The sequence below is a fragment of the Pseudomyrmex gracilis genome, unplaced genomic scaffold (genome assembly GCF_002006095.1).
Source record: "Pseudomyrmex gracilis isolate BER0280 unplaced genomic scaffold, ASM200609v1 scaffold_1730, whole genome shotgun sequence".
Classification (NCBI taxonomy): domain Eukaryota; kingdom Metazoa; phylum Arthropoda; class Insecta; order Hymenoptera; family Formicidae; genus Pseudomyrmex; species Pseudomyrmex gracilis.
In genome coordinates this window covers 4,227-24,325 of record NW_018022314.1, presented here as the reverse complement: position 1 = coordinate 24,325, position 20,099 = coordinate 4,227, and the positions used below count along the sequence as shown (strand labels likewise).

At 28.6% G+C, this 20,099-nt stretch overlaps 1 protein-coding gene across 1 annotated transcript; it reads left to right on the top strand.

Annotated features, from left to right (window-relative positions):
• Positions 1-5,867: 5,867 nt before the first annotated feature.
• On the top strand, positions 5,868-17,163 carry LOC109862396 (fatty acid synthase-like; the record flags this gene model as incomplete). Its single annotated transcript, XM_020442434.1, has 2 exons — positions 5,868-6,163; positions 16,913-17,163. Coding segments are annotated over exons 1-2 (429 nt in total), but the record flags the coding sequence as incomplete, so codon positions are not given.
• Positions 17,164-20,099: the final 2,936 nt, after the last annotated feature.

Genomic DNA, 20,099 nt, shown 5'->3' with positions numbered 1-20,099 from the left:
ATATTTTATTCTGAATCGATTAAGACCAAAACGAAATTGATCGGTTCAGTCGTTACTTAGATATTGCTTTGAGAAAATCTTCCCACTTCTATTTTGCATGAATCTCGCGTATAATAGGCACGGTGTGCTCGCGCAGTTCGAGCGCAACTTCGTTGCGCGTAAAACTTGGCGCGAGGCACTACCGTGCCTCTTGATAAAAAAAAAAGTTACTGATTGTAGGATTCGAACCTGCATACCTCGAGTTACGATGCAAGCACCTAACTCACTAGGTGCTAGATATAAAACTTTTTTTGCTTCAAAACATATGAGGTGAAGCTTTACTGAATTTTGACTACTTTGCTCGTTCATATTTCGTAAACTAGTAATAGCCTCAACTTGAAAAGTTTGTATAATTGTTGTCTCAATATAAGATATTATTTGCATACAATTTAATTCCAAAAATAGAATTAAAATCACCGATTTTGGCGTCCCTCTGTGTTTTTAGACTTGCAAAATCAAACTGTGGCAAAATTGCTTGATTGATAATTTGATGACAAAAACTATTAAGTGATTGATTTTATAAATTAAAAGCGGTAACCTAATCTAGGCCTATAATATTGAAATTGAAATTTGCAGCTACAAACAACAAAGTTGTTTAGTTATACCTTAGAAAAGAGCTAAACAAATGAATTCTTGAGTGAAATAAATGAAATTATTTTATGCATCTCGAGCAACATAAGAGATAGAGCTTTCTTTAAATTGACTCAAAGCAAATTAACAAGTTTTATTTGATTTGATTGTTGTTGAATCCCGTATCAAGTTGTAGTTTGACTGGGTGATTGTTAATTGAAATGTTGATAATTTTAGATTAGAATCAGAAGCGACTTGATTATCTGTGTGAGTAGATGTTACATTTGATAATTCATCTGTTTTTATTTGTAATGTAATTCTCTTGGTTTTGTTTTTGTACTTTTTACTGAGTGCGCAATAGCCATTTTTTATGTTCAAAAATATTAAACTTTTTATAGTTATACAATTTATAGTACAGTTTTTTAAATCATGTAATTGCCTACAAAATCAACAAGGTGTTGAAAGCGAAGAAATTTTACTATAAAAGATAACAAAGTTTGATTTTGTTTATTTTTGTGACTTTTAATAATGTGTGAACTTGCTTTTAAGATCGTTGATGATTTGATGAAACTGTTATAACCGAGTTCATCTCAGGGTTAGGTGACCTTTTGACTTTAAAGAGAAGTGCTAAATCTGCTCGAGATTGACCAATCGTTGATATTTAGTAGAAAGATTCTCAAGTCAGAAATATCCGACACTTGAATGAATGAAAAATGAACGTTTGTTTATAATAAAAGTGATCGTTATTAGGCTGCAGAAAATAGTGATAAAACATTTAATTGATTTGATTGATTGGAATAGTTATTTAATATAATCAATGATATTTTCCCAGTAAAAAAATTTTTTTAATTGTTGAAAAACATAATAATATCTAAAAACGGTTTTGTTTTTATGAACATTTCAACCTCTTACGGTATATGAATTGTATTTTTGTTATACTTTGAACTTCCTCTTCTATATGTATAAAACACTTATTTGCAATTTCAAACGCGCATATCATAGTGAATTTTAAATACTGGTTTTCAGTAATGCTCATCATCTCTTTCTAGCAAATAATCACAGCTATCTATTATAGAATTTCTAAGGTAGATTTATATTTTTATTAGTATTTATTTTAATGATGTGTGATACATTGTATCCACGTCAATATCATTGATCAATAGTCTAATTGATATAATATAAGTATTTAATTAAAATATTTATACTTTTTCGATTTTAATTTTGCATTGTGAGTACATACGTACATTGATGTATATGTATGTAGTATACATGTATATGTAAATGTGTGTATGCGTGTAGCGTGTCTTATAAGTTCAAAATGATTGCTAGATAGCAGGAACTACAAGCAAGACTTCTTCAGAATTTCTTATGCTTAATATAAAAGTATAAACACTAATGTAAAACTAATGTAAAAGTGTAAAAACTTTCGTAATTTCTGAAAATTATTTTAAAATCATTTAAAAGTTTTGTAAATAAGATGTTATATTTATGTTCTGCGACTCTATTAAAACGGGAACAGACGGTCCTAGTAAATAGAATAAAAAAGTATTTTGATAGAATGAGCAATTGTATATTTTTGCGCATAATTGCTGCTATTTTCTGTTTTTAACCGATTTTATTATGAGGGAAGTTAATAGTGTAATTATATAAAAGAATCTTCAAGCAACTCAATATCACAGAAGAAAAAAAGTAGTTACCATTCACCTTACTTAAAATTTCTGTTATTTTAAAATTAGTTGTATATATTTTAATAAATATTAACTATAATTTTTCTTTTGCGTTTGAAATATAGTTAATTATCTTTGATAATAACTTTGTAGTTATAAACAACGAACGACGATTAAAATTTAAACAATTACAATTGAATATGCAGTATTATTTAATACTTACGAAATCTTCTTGATATATAAAAAAATATTAAACATATAGAAATTAAATGTTAAAAAAGTTAATGTTTCTGGTTGATAAATCTCATCAACCCACATTTATATATAAAAGTTTAAAAAAAAAAATCAATTAATAACAAGTTAATTTAGATGGTTGTAGTTATTGACTCATTTTGTGTCTATGCATATGTAAATATATTTATATATTTATATAAAAAATATAATATAATATATTATACGTATATTTTATATATGTATAAGAGAAAGAAAGTAATAACAGATTCTGTAAGTAACAAGCTCTTATCTAACATAATAGTTTTGCACTAATAAATGGCAATCTTTAGTTATCACTTACAGAATCATTAATTTAGTTGTCTGGCGTCGCGCAGTGTGCCATGCTAACATGTAATTAACAATATCTAGCAATATCTATGTCACAATGCAAAATTTACGTATAAGCATGTTTTTAAAGTTTGTCTCATTATCACATAGATATTATACATACATTATATATACATTAAAGTGTTTTATCCGTTAGTAAATATTTCATTCGCAGTTACACATTTAAAATAACGTAAGATTAAAGCAATTTATAAATAATGTTAATACAAATCCTATATAAGATTGTTTAACGAGTAAAATCTAAGTATATATTGCTTATTCCAGAGCAGACAAAAATGTTTTTGTACGTTTACAATGTTTGCAAATTAATTTTTTGTAAAACGATTAAAATAATAAAAAGTTGATATAAAAAATATATATTAAGCTCAAAATTTTTTTTATTAAAATTTATTTATTAAAATCTTTTGATAAGTTTGCTTTTTTAAATAAAGATATAATTTTGCACTATTACATATTATTTTTTTAAAATAATATGTAAATAAAACAGATTTTTAACTTATTCTCCTTATTATCCTATTAATAGGATAAAATCTATATTGCTAACACTTTTCTTGTTTGACTCATTATGCAGTGTCGTTACATCTGTATAAATAACGTTTTAACTAAGTTATACTTTTGTAACTTTGAGTCTAGAATTTATTAAACAGTTTAAAAAATGTAATGTTCAGTTGTAATCACATAATATATTAATTATTTAAAGGTATTGTACAAAATAAGGATCCATATTGCTTACTTTCTCTATATGTATGTATGTGTATATATGTATGTATGTATGTATGTATATACGTACGTACGCACGCGCATGTGTATATGTGTGTGTGTGCAGTGTTTTCCGTTATCTAGATAAAATTATCTAGATGTGATAATAGTTTTATTTTATCTTTATCTAAATAATTAAAATATATGACATCTTTATCTGTATNTCAGATAAAAAAAAGTAGTATCTTTTGTAAATTATCTAAGATAATGAGTACGCACTCTGAATGTGACTTTTCAGTAAAGGATAACAAATAATTGTACCTCGAAGAAATCGTTTATCCAATAGCACATTTGAAAAACTATTGTTTTTAAAAACTAAAACCTTATAATATATTTACACCCCGATAGCCAAATGATAGCAGTATGCCAGCAGTATGCACGCAGGTTTAATCAGCACTTTGCAGCAGATTCCACTCAGCTGTGTCATCATAGTGAGTGAATTATGTAGACACAATACGTAAAGAAAACAACACAGCAAAAATATAGAAATAAATGAAGAATGAAATGACAATAGCACGTTATGCTTCAAATCTGCTATATTTTTTGAGCAAGTTCTGCTTGATTGATGCAATAATATTTGCATTACGGCATGACATATTTATTTATTTTTTTCTGTTTTTTTGTCGACACTAGTTGAAATAACAGATTATGTTTGAATGCTGGCTACATTGTACTGGCATAATGTGTTATTGCAGACTTTGCAAAATATGATTACTCAGTCTTGGTTATCTGGGCATTAACCTTATATATAGAATAAATGTAATTTACTTATTACATACTTATAATATGCTTATTATACTCAAATTATATTATATTAAATATAATGTATATCAAAATATATGCTTATTTTCTATAGATTTTCTTGAGATGTATTATTTAATTTCCTAACTTTTTTAATATCTTAAAATTATCTAGATAAAAATCTCAACTAAATCATCTTTTATCTAGATATGATCAAATCGGATTATCTTTATTTGATCTGAGATACATACGTATGTTTTATCTAATCTGTATCTAGATTATTTCAAATTATCTAAGCGCAACACTGTGTGTGTGTAAGTACTACAGGTGATATTGTTTTTCAGCGATTAGGATTAGATAAGGAATCAGAAAAATGACTAAACGTTTTTCCAAAAAGTACTAATAAATAAAAATCACGTTTAAATATAGCAACACACACAAATGATGTACTTATACTTACGTTTAAATATAGCAACAAATGATGTACTTACTTAGTCAACCATTTAAAAAACTTATAAAAAACTGTTTAAAAAAGACGACGTTATTCATAAATAGTTAAAACTCTATAAAAAAACACATTTGTGTTGCAAGTTAGAACAGTATGATAATCATAGAGATATAATAAACCGAATTTATCAGGTGCTTTTTGTTAAGTAAGTTAGTTATTCTCTGTTATACTAGATAATATGCGATTGCTAATAATTTAAAGAAACTGTCAATAATGTTTTTGTAGTTTAAACAAAAATACGGATACACTATACGCTAGGTAGCAAAAAAGAATTATAACAAAGATCGGAAAACTTCTATGTAGAAAGAAGAGAATTATACAATATAAAGAGTATACATGTAAAATTTGAAGTTAACTAAAGGATTGCAAAAAGAATTAGAAAATCTATTGTTTTAAAAAATATTTGTTTAAGAAAAACTTGATTACAATTTCAGTACAGTTTAACGATATTTACAGGTATCAGGTTGTTGCAAATAATTTTTTATAAATTCGTCAGTTCTAGAAAGTTGTGTACAGAATCTTTTAAAACAGTTTTAGTTAGTAAAGCTATTATAATATAATCAACAAAAATTGTTATTTTCTAAATATACTTTCTTGTTCTTGACCTTGAAAAATATTTAAAATGCTGTGATTTTTTTTTTATTTACAAAGCTTCTAACAAATAATATAATATAATAATAATATAATAATATGTGAACAATAAGACATAATTTCCAATGTGCTTTATTTTTTATTAAACATAATATATATTAATAATAAAACTTTAGTGATTACTTACAAAAATTATTCGCAAGGAAAGCATAATGAGCATTACTTAAAATTCAATGCGTGATATGATTTAAAATGCAAATAAATTTAAAGGAAGTTCAAAGTAGCAACAGTACAATTCCTACCATAAGAGGTAGGGATTTTGTTAGTTATAAAAAGGTGTAACTCGCTATCTTGTTCCCTCAGTCGTGACTTGCAGTTTACAGTATCAATTGGCGCGCTCGTTGAGGTTTATGCGTGAGTAGTGAAATAATACTTTGATAACAAACGAATAGAAGTGTGTCTTGAAAAAGCTAGAAGGTCGTAAAGAAAATGTCTGCAAATATATCACCTAGTAAGAGATGTTACAAAGCGCCTGCGCTTGGTGAAGAGATTGTTATCTCTGGTATTGCTGGTAGATTTCCGGACTCTAACAATGTGGAAGAGCTCAAGAACAATCTATTAAATAAAGTGGATCTAGTTACAGATGACAATCGTCGATGGAAATTAGGTGATTAATAGATTTTAGTTTTAATTGATATAAATAATGTCTTTCTTCTTATATTAATAACAACACAAATTTAATAAATAACAAAACAACTGTTAAATAAAGCAAACAAAGAAATCACAAGTAACAGATATAATATCAAGTCTAAATTAATAAAAATTTACTTATCAGTTACAATTATATATAATACAGACATATAAAATATAATACAAACATATAAAATGAACGTTGAAACTATATGTTGCAAAATAAATTGCAAATGAAACAATTTAAAACTTTAAATGTGTGATTACTATTTTCTAATAAAAGATTGTACAAACTAAACAATATTACGTCACAATATTACGTCACAATATTACGTCACAAACTCAAATTTTGTTATGCCTCTTGAATACTTATTGAATTATAACAACGTATAATGCCAAGAGAGAGAGAGAGAGAGAGAGAGAACAAAAAATCATATAAATTTTTTCTTAACTTATATTGAAATCAATTAATTTTTTTATATCTTATCAAGTACTTTAGTAAAATCTACCTAAACCTTTTTTCTTATTTTACGTTATTAAATGGATATATAATAATTTACTCTACATATGACATATTTTTTTTAAAAAGTTCTATAATAATTATTCTTAATCCTATAAACCGTGGACATAAGTGTTCGAACGATTCTTGAAACTGAAATATCTTATTAACTACTTAATAGAAAAAATCCTAACAAAAAGAAAAATATATATCAAAACTATTTATGTTCTTAATATATATATATAAAATGTTGAATAATGTCTTATGAAGTTTTACACAAGTTTTGCAACGTTTTAATAACAAGAAAAAAAATTCGTCAGACATAAATGTCTAGGTATACAAAATACATACCTCAAAAAAAGTTACAGAATTAGAGTTAATCAAGATTATAGTAGATATTTATATTCTGTGTATAGATAGAAAAAACGATTTTAACGTTTTATTAAAGACGCACTTTTCGGTAAAATCATGACCAAAATAGGTAATGTTTATGATGTTTTTTGAGAAAAGTAAACATTATAAAATAATAAAAGTTTTTGAGTTTTATTGTAGTATAATTATAGAGTATAACAAATTTTTTTAAGTTAGTTCTTTGCACTTGTGCCTTAATATGTCTCGGATACTACATTGCTATCAAAATCAGAGTATTTGATGGGCGCTATCAGATTTTGTGACAGGATTATCTAAACTCAAGAAATGAAAGAAAAAGTTTTTTTGGTATAATGTATGACTTTCGCCTTATCCATTTTTAATATACAAAAATATTAGACAATAATTGGCATATGCTTAAACAAATTGGTGCTGAAAACGTGATTCTTTTACGCACAAGAATGTCCACTAAAAAATTGAATATGTGAAATTTCATACTGGTTAAGGCAAAAACAAGTGTAATCACAAATTGAATGCTATTTGAATTTTTAGAATCGGTCAAGTATACGTTTTACAGTGGTTCTCTTACACGAAAAACGCATTTTGAAAGAAATGCAATTAGTGTTTTTTGTACATGCTTCGGCGCAAGCTGCTACATGCACTGATTAAAACTTTTATGATTATTTTTGATGTTTCTACTAAAACATCAATAGAACTTCTTCAGAAATCAAGCTCTTATATGGGCAAATCAATTGTTAGTTTTAACTTTTATAAAAATTTATTTTTTTTTTTCAAATGTGCGGCACACACATCTTATATTGACTAACATGTCTAAAATATCAATCTACACACGTCAATGGTTTTAAGTAAACGGCGCAAAGTTCACCGATTGAAGTCGACTTATTTCTTTCCAGTTTTACATTGCAATCATATTTAAATTATGCTTTCTTACGTCATAACTAATAAAATTGGAGAAAAGACTTATAGAGCCTGAGAGTAATCTCGATTTATCACTAATTGTTAATAAAATTGGGTTTGAAAATTGTAGCCGCATGGATTTCGTGGTAAGTTATGGTCACTGAACTATAATATGGAACGCGCCTTGCCATTGTGCGAGCTGTCCGCGATAGAGAGCATCACAACTAGGATTTCTGTCTTTATCTCGTCGTCGCTGATTGGTTGAAATTTATACAAGTACAATCCAAGACAAAAGAACAACGAAAAGTAAAGAATGACTGCGTTCAGCAGAAATCAGCACTTAGCAATTGCTAACGCAGTCATTCTTTACTTTTCGTTGTTCTTTTGTCTTGGACTGTACTCGTATAAATTTCACTCAATCAGCGACGAAACAAAGACAGAGATCCTAGTTGTAATGTTCTCTGTTGCGGACAGCTTGCACAATGGCAAAGCGCGTTCCATATTATAGGTCAGTGGTTATGGTATAAGAGTTTACAGTTAAATTTAACAAACCTATAATTAGGTTAGGTTAGTTAAACTTATGGATCAGTTAATATAGACTGAAAAAATTTTTCTCGGAATATGTGCCAAGGTGATTTGTGGATTTTTCAACGAATTTACGCTTTTGAAGGCAATCTTTGATATTCTAGTGTGTGTTTCATTTTTAAGGCACAATTTTCAATGTCTTAAATTTTTTGTTTTTGTTTGCTACAACTTCAATAACTCAATTAGTCAATTAACGTAACGGCGCGTGTTATATTGTCAGGGTTGGGGAAAATAGATGTTTGAACTAGGTAAATAGAAGTAAATATTTTTATTTCTTTGAGTGATACAAACTTTGACAAATAAATTCTTCTTTGAAATAGTTGTTACGTAAAGAAATAGTACTTCAAATATGTAGTTTAATATTAACTTATAGAAATACTATTGTGACGTAAGTATTTTATATAACTATAAGAAAGTATTATTTCAAATAATAGTATTTTAAATAATAATATTGTAAATAATTTTTTAACTTCAACATTTTATAATACATATTATATTTGATATATTTTTATCAATAACATAATACATTTTTTTGTTTATAATCAACTGAAAATATTACACAAAAGTAACACAAGTTACTGATTCAGTTTATTTGCCTTAAACAAAACACATTTTTCAAACATACTATTGTTTAAAAAGTTTCGATGAGGTTACTATTAGCCGTGCAAAACTAAATAAACGTTCCACAGGTGCAGAGGATGGTATTCCGGTATTGTATTTTAGAAATAAATTTGTAATTGTAGGATATTTCTTAAGACTTTGAAGTGATATATTGTTATCATGAGATATTGAAGTAGTTTCATTTTGGCTGAATGCACACTATTACTTCTAAAACAAGATGTAGATGGAATATCGAAAAAATTAAAAAATTGTCGTTCTTGATTGGTAACATAAGGATCGGATACGTTCGTAAGGTTACTTCTATCTTCTGCACGTTCCATTAATTTTATTATTTTGTTTTTAATAAATGGTAACTTACTATTTTCTTGATTTTGAGATAACCAACGAAATTTCTATTTTGGATGACATATTGTTGCTATAATGTAATCTTCGGCATCATCATTCATTTCAAATATATTACGAAAGCGATCGTACAAGCGTTTCAAGAGATATTCTTTTAATGGTTCACAATACTTTAATGTCTTATTTTGATTAACGCATTCTAAATTATGCTTTACTTCATGTATCCAAGGCAAAATATCTCCAAAGAAGATCTCTTTTTCACTTTGTAGCATATTTAAACAATATGCTATCGGCTCTGTGCAATTCTTATATTCTTCTAAAAATTGCAGATCTTGCGTGTTAAAATGTGATATTTCTAGTTTTTGACAAATATTTAGAAGTAATTCTTGAATTCTTAATAGTTCTGAAAAGCTATCATGATAAGAATTCCATCTTGTAATGCATGGTGTACAGAATGCTCGACCAACAATATTTTTATATTCTTTACTTGCTTTATTAGCTGATCGGTTTGTTTTATTCCATAGATTAGAACATTTATTCATCACAGAAACGTGACATTTCCCATATGATGTATTCAATTTAATCAATTGCAAACTAAGCGTATGCGAACACCACTGATAACGTTTGGGTAAATTATAATAATCTTCAACTGTCAAAGTTTCATTTTCATTCAAGTGAAGAATGTCGCTACAGTTGTTAAAATAAATAATATCTTCATCGTTACAGTGTACTAATTCTTCATTTTCATCATTTGTTATATTGCCATAATAATTAAACTCTTTGAAAGCCTTGAGAAAATTACTGCCATTGTCAGTAATTGTACATGTTATTTTACTTACGTTTAAACCGTATGTTCTATGTATGCTGGATAACTTTTTGGCAATAGAAATATAATTATTGCTGCCTTCAAATCGACTGCAAACGATAGCCTTACTTTCCCGATTAAAAGTTTGCGGACTTATCCAATGTGCTGTTACACCCAGATAACTTCGTCTGAGTGTAGACCATATTTCTGCTGTTGTACGTAATCTGCTTTTGATAATTCGTTTTTGATATTTGACATTAATGTTTCAAATTCGGTGTTTATACGTATAGATAATGTTTTTCGGCTTAAACAATGTACAGGCACTCTCTCTTTCAATTTGCTTAATTCCGAAACTAGCTTAATGAACTCGGATTCTTCAACTGTTCTCAATGGTTTACCAGTCCCGACAATAAAATTAGTCACCAGAACATCTGCCAGTTCTTGAGGTGGCAAATTTTTAGTTCGAGAATATCTACGTTTTTTTTATAACAGGTTTTCATACGTTAATTCCTTTAATTGATAATATTCTTGTAAGAGACATGAATGTTTAGTTTTCAAATGTAATAGAAAATTTGATGTGGAGCATAAAGTTCCTCTGATTTCTTTGTTACACGTAACACATTTTGCACTTATATTAGAGTATTTTTTATATGGTGCACTTTGTTCAACACTAAAGAATTTTCCGTTTAATATCAAAGGAAGTTTATTAGTCTTATTTGTAGTACAAGCAATATCTTTGTCTGAAGCGCTCATTGTAACACGTCAGTAAGCTTGTTGAAACGCAGAATGACTGATACACATGATGTATAATAGTTATAATATATCCGTTTACAGAGAATGTGACTGACTGATTGTCAACACAAGAAATGTATGTAAACATATATTCAGCTCAGCTGTGGAGTGAGAAGCTTTCTGGTAAAAAATATGCGCGAAATAGACAAGTTTTTGCCTGCTCTGATTTTCTTCTTTCATTGAACTCAGTATATGTTTAGAAAAATTTGGAAGAAATATTTATCTGAACAGAAGATAGCGAGCGAGTTGAAAGATCTGGCTTTGAAATTTATACCTTCTATTTTTAATCCACTATTTTTTATATTCGAATCCGAGTGTAAATAATAAATAGTATTTACTCATGATTGAACTATTTAATAAAATAGCATTTTCAAATAGTATTGTATTTAAACATTAAATGAAATAATATTTCCAAATAATATTTAAGCGTTAAATAAAAGAGTATTATGAAATTGTGTTTACTTAAGAAGATATTTCAACTTTTAGTATTTTATCTTAAATTATTTCAAATTTTCTTCAGCTTTGAATATTGTTAACTGTATGAAAATAATATTTTGCAAAAATAAAGAGATAAGGTTTTTAGCGGCTACCAATTTTTACGGTTACATGGCACATGATTGACCTCCATGGAAAAGATGTATGAGTGCAAACATTAACTTTTTCATTTATTACGAAAGCGTTATATAACACGGCGCAGGTACAAAGTTATTAAGAGTGAAACACAAGATCGAGAGGACGAAATAACTTTTATGATTTTCTATATTTTTACCGACTTAGTGTACTTTTAAACGCCAGCAATAACACAAACGCTCTGCATTCTTATACATAGTTATTATTAGAAAGTATTAAAAAAATACATCTTGTACATATGAAAAACAACTCAGATTTATCAGTTATAAAAAAAAGTCCATCGAAAGTTAAAACTACGGTGGATTTGCCCATATACTGATTTTATAATTTCTTGCACTTTGAATCAAATACAGACTTGATCGAGTAATTTTTGACAGTTGCTTATGTGTATGTTGCTGTACTCACAAGGAAAGGTCGCGACGTTGTACCAATTGATTTGGACGATATTTATAGGATCAATAGATGACTATGTGGAGTATTGCAGGGTAAAGTAATAAGACGCACTACTCAAGCGTTCGCGAGAAGATCGAATTTGAAAATTTCGAGTTACTTTCTAAGGATATTAAATAGATCGTTTAATCGAAGAGTGCGTACCGTAGTATAGCGTCAACGCTGCTAATGTCGATGCTGCTAATGTCGACATTACTAACCTAGTACGCTAACACTACGATACGCACTTTTCGATTAAACGATCTATTTAATATCCTTATAAAGTAACTCGAAATTTTCAAATTCGATTTTCTCGCGAATGCTTGAGTAGTGCGTCTTATTACTTTACCCTGCAATAGTCCACATAGTCGTCTATCGATCCTATAAATTTCGTCTAAATCGATTGGTACAACGTCGCGACTTCTCCTTGTTAGACTTGGCTGTGCAATCGAAATAAATCGTTAAGAACATACAAAGATGTTTTTTCGGGTTTGAACCGCGTTAGTGTCATTTTTATACCGACGTTTTGTGAACATTACAGCTCACTTCATCAGGGTTTGAAGAGCAGCCTGATACTGAGCAGTACTCAGGCTGCTCTTCAAACCCTGATGAAGTGAGCTGTAATGTTCACAAAACGTCGGTATAAAAATGACACTAACGCGGTTCAAACCCGAAAAAACATCTTTGTATGTTAATACTACACACCGCGAAAGCATCAAATATCAAATCGTTAAGAATTTTTAAGAATTTTAAAATTTTATCTGACCAGTTTTGAGATATTGTTGAATAAAACTATGTAAAAATACTTTTAGGAAAACTATTTTTTGAAAACTTGTGACCGAAAAGTGCTCTTAATTTATACTTTCAAATACGATAATGACATGTAAAATAGCTAGTTTATTTTGATATAAATTACTATCAGGACAAAAATTTATATAATTTTTTGCTTCAGATATTTTATAATTTACTTTGAAGAAAAAGATTCAAATACACGTAAGATAAAACAGATATGGCAAGATATGTTAATCGGACACAAATCTAATCAGACAAGAAACGGACACATAAATCGAATCACACAAAACAGACCTAATTAGACACAAGCTGAAATAGACACAGACGGCGGTCTTAATTGAACAGAATCCGAGTCGGACACACTAAGCATCACACACATAATGGACTCATTCGAACACAATTTCAATCGGACACAAGTTGAAACAGATACATGACAATTCCAATCATGGACACAGTTTCAATTGTATACAAGTTGAAACGGGCACATGACAGTTTCAATCGAATACTGTTTCAACCCTAATAGGCAAATTGTGAAAATATTGTACAAAAATGGCATCATGAATAACGACGATCCTGCAATAATTGCACTAAGATGATTCGCCATAATGCAACAGTTTTGTCGAAATAAAATTTTGTAAATACAATTTGTCAAAAATTGCGAAAAAGTCGTTATGCGATTCTATAAGTATAGGGGAGACCGGGGCTAGTTGTGACACGGGGTTAGTTGTCAAACTGCTATTATCTTGCTTACTAAATCTTGGAAAATATTCTTCTTTTTATTGTAAGTTGCTACTAGTTGTGTTAGTAACGTGTACGAAAGAACTTTTCTTAAAAACATTATATATGATATTTACGAGTACTTTTGTAAAACTGGATATGGCAAGTAAATTTTTCTGATCTCGATTCTTTAGTAATTTTATTGGTTTAAAAATTTCTAATTGCAGTTTTATCTTATGTATAGAAAATATGATAGTTTTAAATAAGTTTTCCTATATTTATTTAATCGTCATCGCATCGCAGTTTATAAATATAATATCTTTTATTTAAAATGAACATTTGGGATAAGTTGACTCAAATTGAGACGGAATAAGTTGTCACACGGTGAGCATGCGCGAAGAAGTAATCGGAGTGATCGTTATGCGTCGTTATAACTTTTTCAGTACCTGTCATTGTTTTTTTTTTATTAAAGATTAGGTTTTTTTTTATTAAAGATTAGGTTACTAATTATGTTTTATAGTTTTTAACTGATTTAGTATTGTGAAATCATTTAAACTTGTTTTATATATACATATGATTATTAATATTGTATAAATACTTTATACTTAATGTATAATGTTATGTACTCTCAATAAATTTAATAAAATAAAAAACAGAAATTTTATATCTTGTTGTTTCTCTGTATAAAAGACATGTGACAATTAACCCTGGGTATGGGGCAGGTTGACAAATCTGCGCGATTGTACTTAACATTAAAATACTCTTTTGTGTAAAGATATATAAGAATAATATTTGTTTTTTCTTAAAGCTAAAGGATGTGACTATTATATAATGTACCCAATATTATATAATATTGCGTACATTTTTTTTTTTTACAATCTATTTTGGATGTTACTTTGTGCCTCGGTCTCCCCTACATGAATGAAGTTAATTTCTTCATATGCAATTATATTTCTACATATTTTAAATATTACATAGCTAAAATGTTTTTCTTAATTATTGGACAATTTCTTTTTGAAATTAATTTTGCAAATATACTGCTAAGATGATTCGCCATATCGTTATTCTTTTGCCAAAATAGTATTTGGAAAATATTTTTGCAAACAACTACAAATATTTTATAAAAGATCACTGTTTTTACATCTAGTTCCTAAAATATATCTGTATAATTGCAAATTACAATTTTAGTGCACGATTTTGTCACATAATTTTGTAAATGTTTTCTTATCAGGGAATCTGACACAATAAACAATGAAATCCTAACTTAATCTATAATATGTCACTGCGATAGTACATACATTGACAAACGATATGGATTATGACAATTAATGATATTATAGTAATATAGATTGAGTACATTAGATTTTTTTCAGGAAAGAGCAGGGGGAGAAGCAGATCCTCTTCCCTGCTCACACATGTACGATAATATATGATATAAACAAAATATTTACTTTTCATATACAGGATGTCTTACTTTAACTTAGACACTTAAATATTTCAGTCGCAACGCATTTAAAAAAAATTTTTAGACAAAAGTTATATTGAAGATGAAAAATTATATGACATTATCAATTTAATTGTAGATAGCGCCACTTTTGAGATTTCATTATGGGGGCCATTTTTTAAAATAGAAGTTGATTTTTTTCTTGAATTAAAAGTTGTAGCTAGTACATACATACAACGGTTTTTTATTTTTTGAATTTAGATAATTTTTTACTGAGTTACAGCGTCCTAAAGTTCACGCACACTTACACACACGCTAAAACAGGCCATCTGGATAACTCGCTTGCTTTTGATGGTGAGAAAAATGCATCAAACCAAGATTGTTTAGTTTTGAAAGAGACATAATCTGATGAAATAGTAATGTTTTATAGATAGAAGTGTAGAAGAGATATCAAGGTCACCTTAATTTTTTTAATAGGATAATATGTGTTTTTTTACTTATCTTTCGATAGAGCGTTTTAAGACAAATGCAATAACCTATAAATAAAAATTATTCATGATCACCAAAGGTCACCTACAATAGAAATTACTTGTTTCAAGACTGATATTTAATGCTTTTGTGGTGTGTTGTATTAACATTCAAAAATGTCTTTTGGATTTGAACCGCGTTAGTATCAATTTTATATCGACGTTTCGTGAACATTTCAGCTCACTTCATCAGGGTTTTAAGGGCAGCTTGATTATCTCAAAATTGTTCGAATACTTTTGTATCTCTCTAGTTGTTATATAATGCTGCTATTAACATTAGATTATGCCTCTCTGAAAACTAAGCAACTTTCTGATTTGATGCATTTTTTTCTCACTATCAAAAGCAAGCGAGTTATTCAGGTGGCTTGTTTTAGCGTGTGTAAGTGTGCGTAAACTTTAGGACGCTGTAACTCAGTGAAAAATTATCTAAATTCAAAAAATAAAAAACCGTTGTACGTATCTACCAGCTACAACTTTTAATTCAAGAAAAAAATCAACTTCTATTTTTAAAAATGGCCGCCATAATAAAGTCTCAAAAGTGGCGCTATCTATAATTACATTGATAACATCTTTATTTCTCCCTCTCAATGCCATATAACTTATCTGAAACATTTGGTTTGTTTAAAAATGTGTTGCGACTGAATAATTGAGAGTCTAAGTTAAAATAGGACTTTGTATGTACGATGTCGGAAGTTTCGTTGTTTATTCGAATGGATTTGTCATGTGTCATTTCGTTGGTTATTATATCTTATTGATACCATGTTTGATTGAGATTTTCACGTATCCGTTTCAACTTGTATCCGATTGAAACTGTGTCCATTTGGATTTGTTAGGTGTCCGTTTGAAACTGTGTGTTCGAATAAATCCATTATATGTTTGTTGCTTAGTGTGTTTGATTAAGACTGTGTCTGATTGAGATTGTCTATTTCAACTCTTGTCCCATTGAAACTGTGTCCGATTGAGACTGTTATGTGTCTGTTTCAGTTTGTGTCCAATTGAGTTCGTTATATGTCCGTTTCTTATCTGATTCAGCTTCTGTCCGACTGATACATTCTGCCGTGTCTGTTTTATTTTGTGCGCATCTGGAAATCATCCCATTTAATACATATTTAAATTTCCTGTAGTTATATTTATTTTGTAGTAATATTATTTTATAATTAGAGATTTCCATAATTTTAAATTTCAGAATAACTGTAAAATAGTATATATTATATGATATATTATGTTTTCTATTTTATATACATTTTTATATACAGATCATCCAGATATCCCTCAGCGAACTGGAAAAGTTAATGATGTCGATAAATTTGATACGTTATTCTTTGGAGTTCATTTTAAACAGGCTCATACTATGGATCCAATGTGCAGAATGTTATTAGAGCACGCATATGAGGCCGTTATTGATGCTGGAATAAATCCAAAGCAGTTACGCGGATCACGAACAGGCGTCTTCATGGGCGCATGTTTCTCCGAGTCTGAGAAGACATGGTTTTATGAGAAGTTACAGGTAAATTTTGAAGTTCTAAATACTGAATATATGTTAGTTCTTATTTTAATAAGATTTACAAGCGTAATGATGTATGGCAATTCTTACGAAAAAAACGTTCAAGTTTTGAACGTTAACGCTCAACATTAAGTGTAAACGCCCACACTTTAGCATAAACTTTCAATATTCAGTGTTAACGTTTCATTTTGAGCGTTAATGTTCAACATGTGAAAGTCAACCTTCAATTCAGGTGTAAACTTGTAACTATACTTTCAACTTAATAGTTGTTCTTGTACATTTAGAGTAAAAAGTTAGTCGACAGAAAGTGACGACGTGGCAACGTTGCATTTGACAGACATATAAGTTAGCATCGTGTTCATGAGCATTCGTAAGGTTACAAAGTAAGCATGCACTAATACTTCCATACATATATATGCATGCTTACGACGCACAGTGGTCCAAAATCTCAAAATCGTGGTCAAAACCCCAAAAATAAAGTTTTGATCTAGAGAATTCTAACTGTTGAGTTGGCTACAGTGACAATGTGCCTATTGAATGGCAAAAGAGAGAAGGGTTTATCTTTTGTACCTGAGTCTATGCTTTAATTCAAAGTTGGCTTTCGTTTGAGCAGCGTGTTGTGTGCGTCAGTACGAAAATAAACGTATACTTTAAAAGTGCATAACTTCTGGAAAAAATAAGTGATTTTAATTTTATAAAATGGATGCTATTCCTGAAGGTAAGTAGAATATTTATTCGCATTGAAATAACTAAAATTATCGGGTTGAAGATTGTATAATGATAACATTGTTTATAAAGAAAACGCTTAAACTTTTCTGAAAATGTTTACAAATATAGACAAAAAGTTATATATCCCGCAATATCCCACCAAAATTTTTGTTTAGGCTTGTAGGTTATACTTTTATCTAGCAAAATTGGTAAAAATTAGCTGCTACTTTCTGCAACTTTAGTTGTATGGTTATTTTATACAATGAGATCTCCAAATATATATTCCTTTTTTGGACAAGTTAAGAAACCATTAAATATTCGCGTTTTCTATTAATTGTCTTACATGTTTAATGTATTGACAATATTATAATACATTTTAAACATGTAGGATAATTTTTAAGGTTTTTTTTAATCAGCGATTAAAAAAACTTCGGGATACGAACTTTTGTTTAAATTGAAGTACGATTTCATATTTTGACTATGTTTTTGGGATCCGCTATTTTGTTTTTTAAACTTTTGACTTCAGATTCATAATCAGCGACCTCAAAAACTTTGGGATACCAACTTTTGTTTAAATTGAAGTATGATTTCATATTTTGACTATGTTTTTGGGATCCGGCATTTTGTTTTTTAAACTTTTGACTTCAGATTCATAATCAGCGACCTCAAAAACTTCGGGATACCAACTTTTGTCTAAATTGAAGTACGATTTCATATTTTGACCACGTTTTTGAGATTTTGGACCACTGTGCGACGTTGCCAAGTCTCCGCAAAAAAAACGTCCCCCTACTTACGACTTCCATGCACAATCAGCTAAATTCCAAACTTTACATTGCTTTTATTCGATATCCTTACAAAAAAACGTTCAACTATTGACTGTAACGTATAAAATTACGTTAAACTTGACCGTAAACTTTCAATATTCAGCGTTATACGTTCAATTTTGAGCGTTTACGGTCAAATTGAACATGATTTCGTACGTTTCTCCGTAAAGGTAACTAGACGATAAACTACTTTTTTTCTTTTTTTATTATATTCTTATAGATATTTTATATTATATATTAGTTTTTTAACAAATTTCTAAAAAAATTTTTGGAGATAAAGCTATAATTGTCACTTCGGCAAAGTTTCGATATAGGGATTACGTATTAAAAGTTGAAACTTTGAAGACAAGTAACTCGAATTTGAGACGGTAAAAAGTCCCAAAATTTTAATCACATATATATATTGATAAGACTTATATTAACATGTGATTAAAACTTTAAGACATTCCTATAAAACTCGTTTTTGGGAACAACTATCTTAACGTTGAACGTTAAGACGTTTAAATTCAATATTAAAGTAATCATTTACTGTTGTGAAGACGGTTAAATGTTCAATTTTTATCAAAACTGCCTAAAAGTTGAGTGTAACTGTTAAAGTAATTTACTTGAACAAAATTCAATATTTAATGAAATTTACTGATAAACAACAATAAGTTTGACATTACACTAAATTAAATTACTTGGTGTCAAGTAAACATAAACTTAATGTTGCATATAGATCTAGAAAAGTAATCATGTAAATTATAAAAAGAATCATAAAACACAAATCATAAGACATTATAAATATTTCTGTATATTTATAACCGTTTCACAAAAAGATAAGAACAGGCGCCAAGTACACGCACAACACGTATATATATTGTATTGTTGATAAAAAAAACCTGTTTTACAAAAGAAGTGATACCAAAAGGTAGCACCAAGTAAACTTTTGTTCGTTACTATATAAAAAAAAATAAATAAAAAATATTTAATGCAAAAAAACTTGGCGCGGCTGCATCAAAAACCGAGAGATAGATCTACGTGCGTGTGCAAATTATGTACGAACTGCAGATAGACATGTTCTATTTGCACGCGCGAGCTTTATATTAAGTACAATTTATTTCACATATTTCACATATATAGTATTATAATACGTGGTTAAATGGATTATACTAGAGAAGATATTTAGAATTATAGTACGATTAGTATTTTATAATAGAATTATAATTTTTAATAAAACTAATTTATTGATTGTATATGTGTTCTCTCTCTCTCTCTTATTATTTTCCTTATCTTACTTCAGTATTAGAAAACAAATTAATACTCTGTATAAAAGTAATGCTTTAAAAAAGAAACTTTTATGTTTAATTAAATAAAACAGTATCGAGTACTTATTATGTCAGACTTACGCATGTGTCTAATAAACAC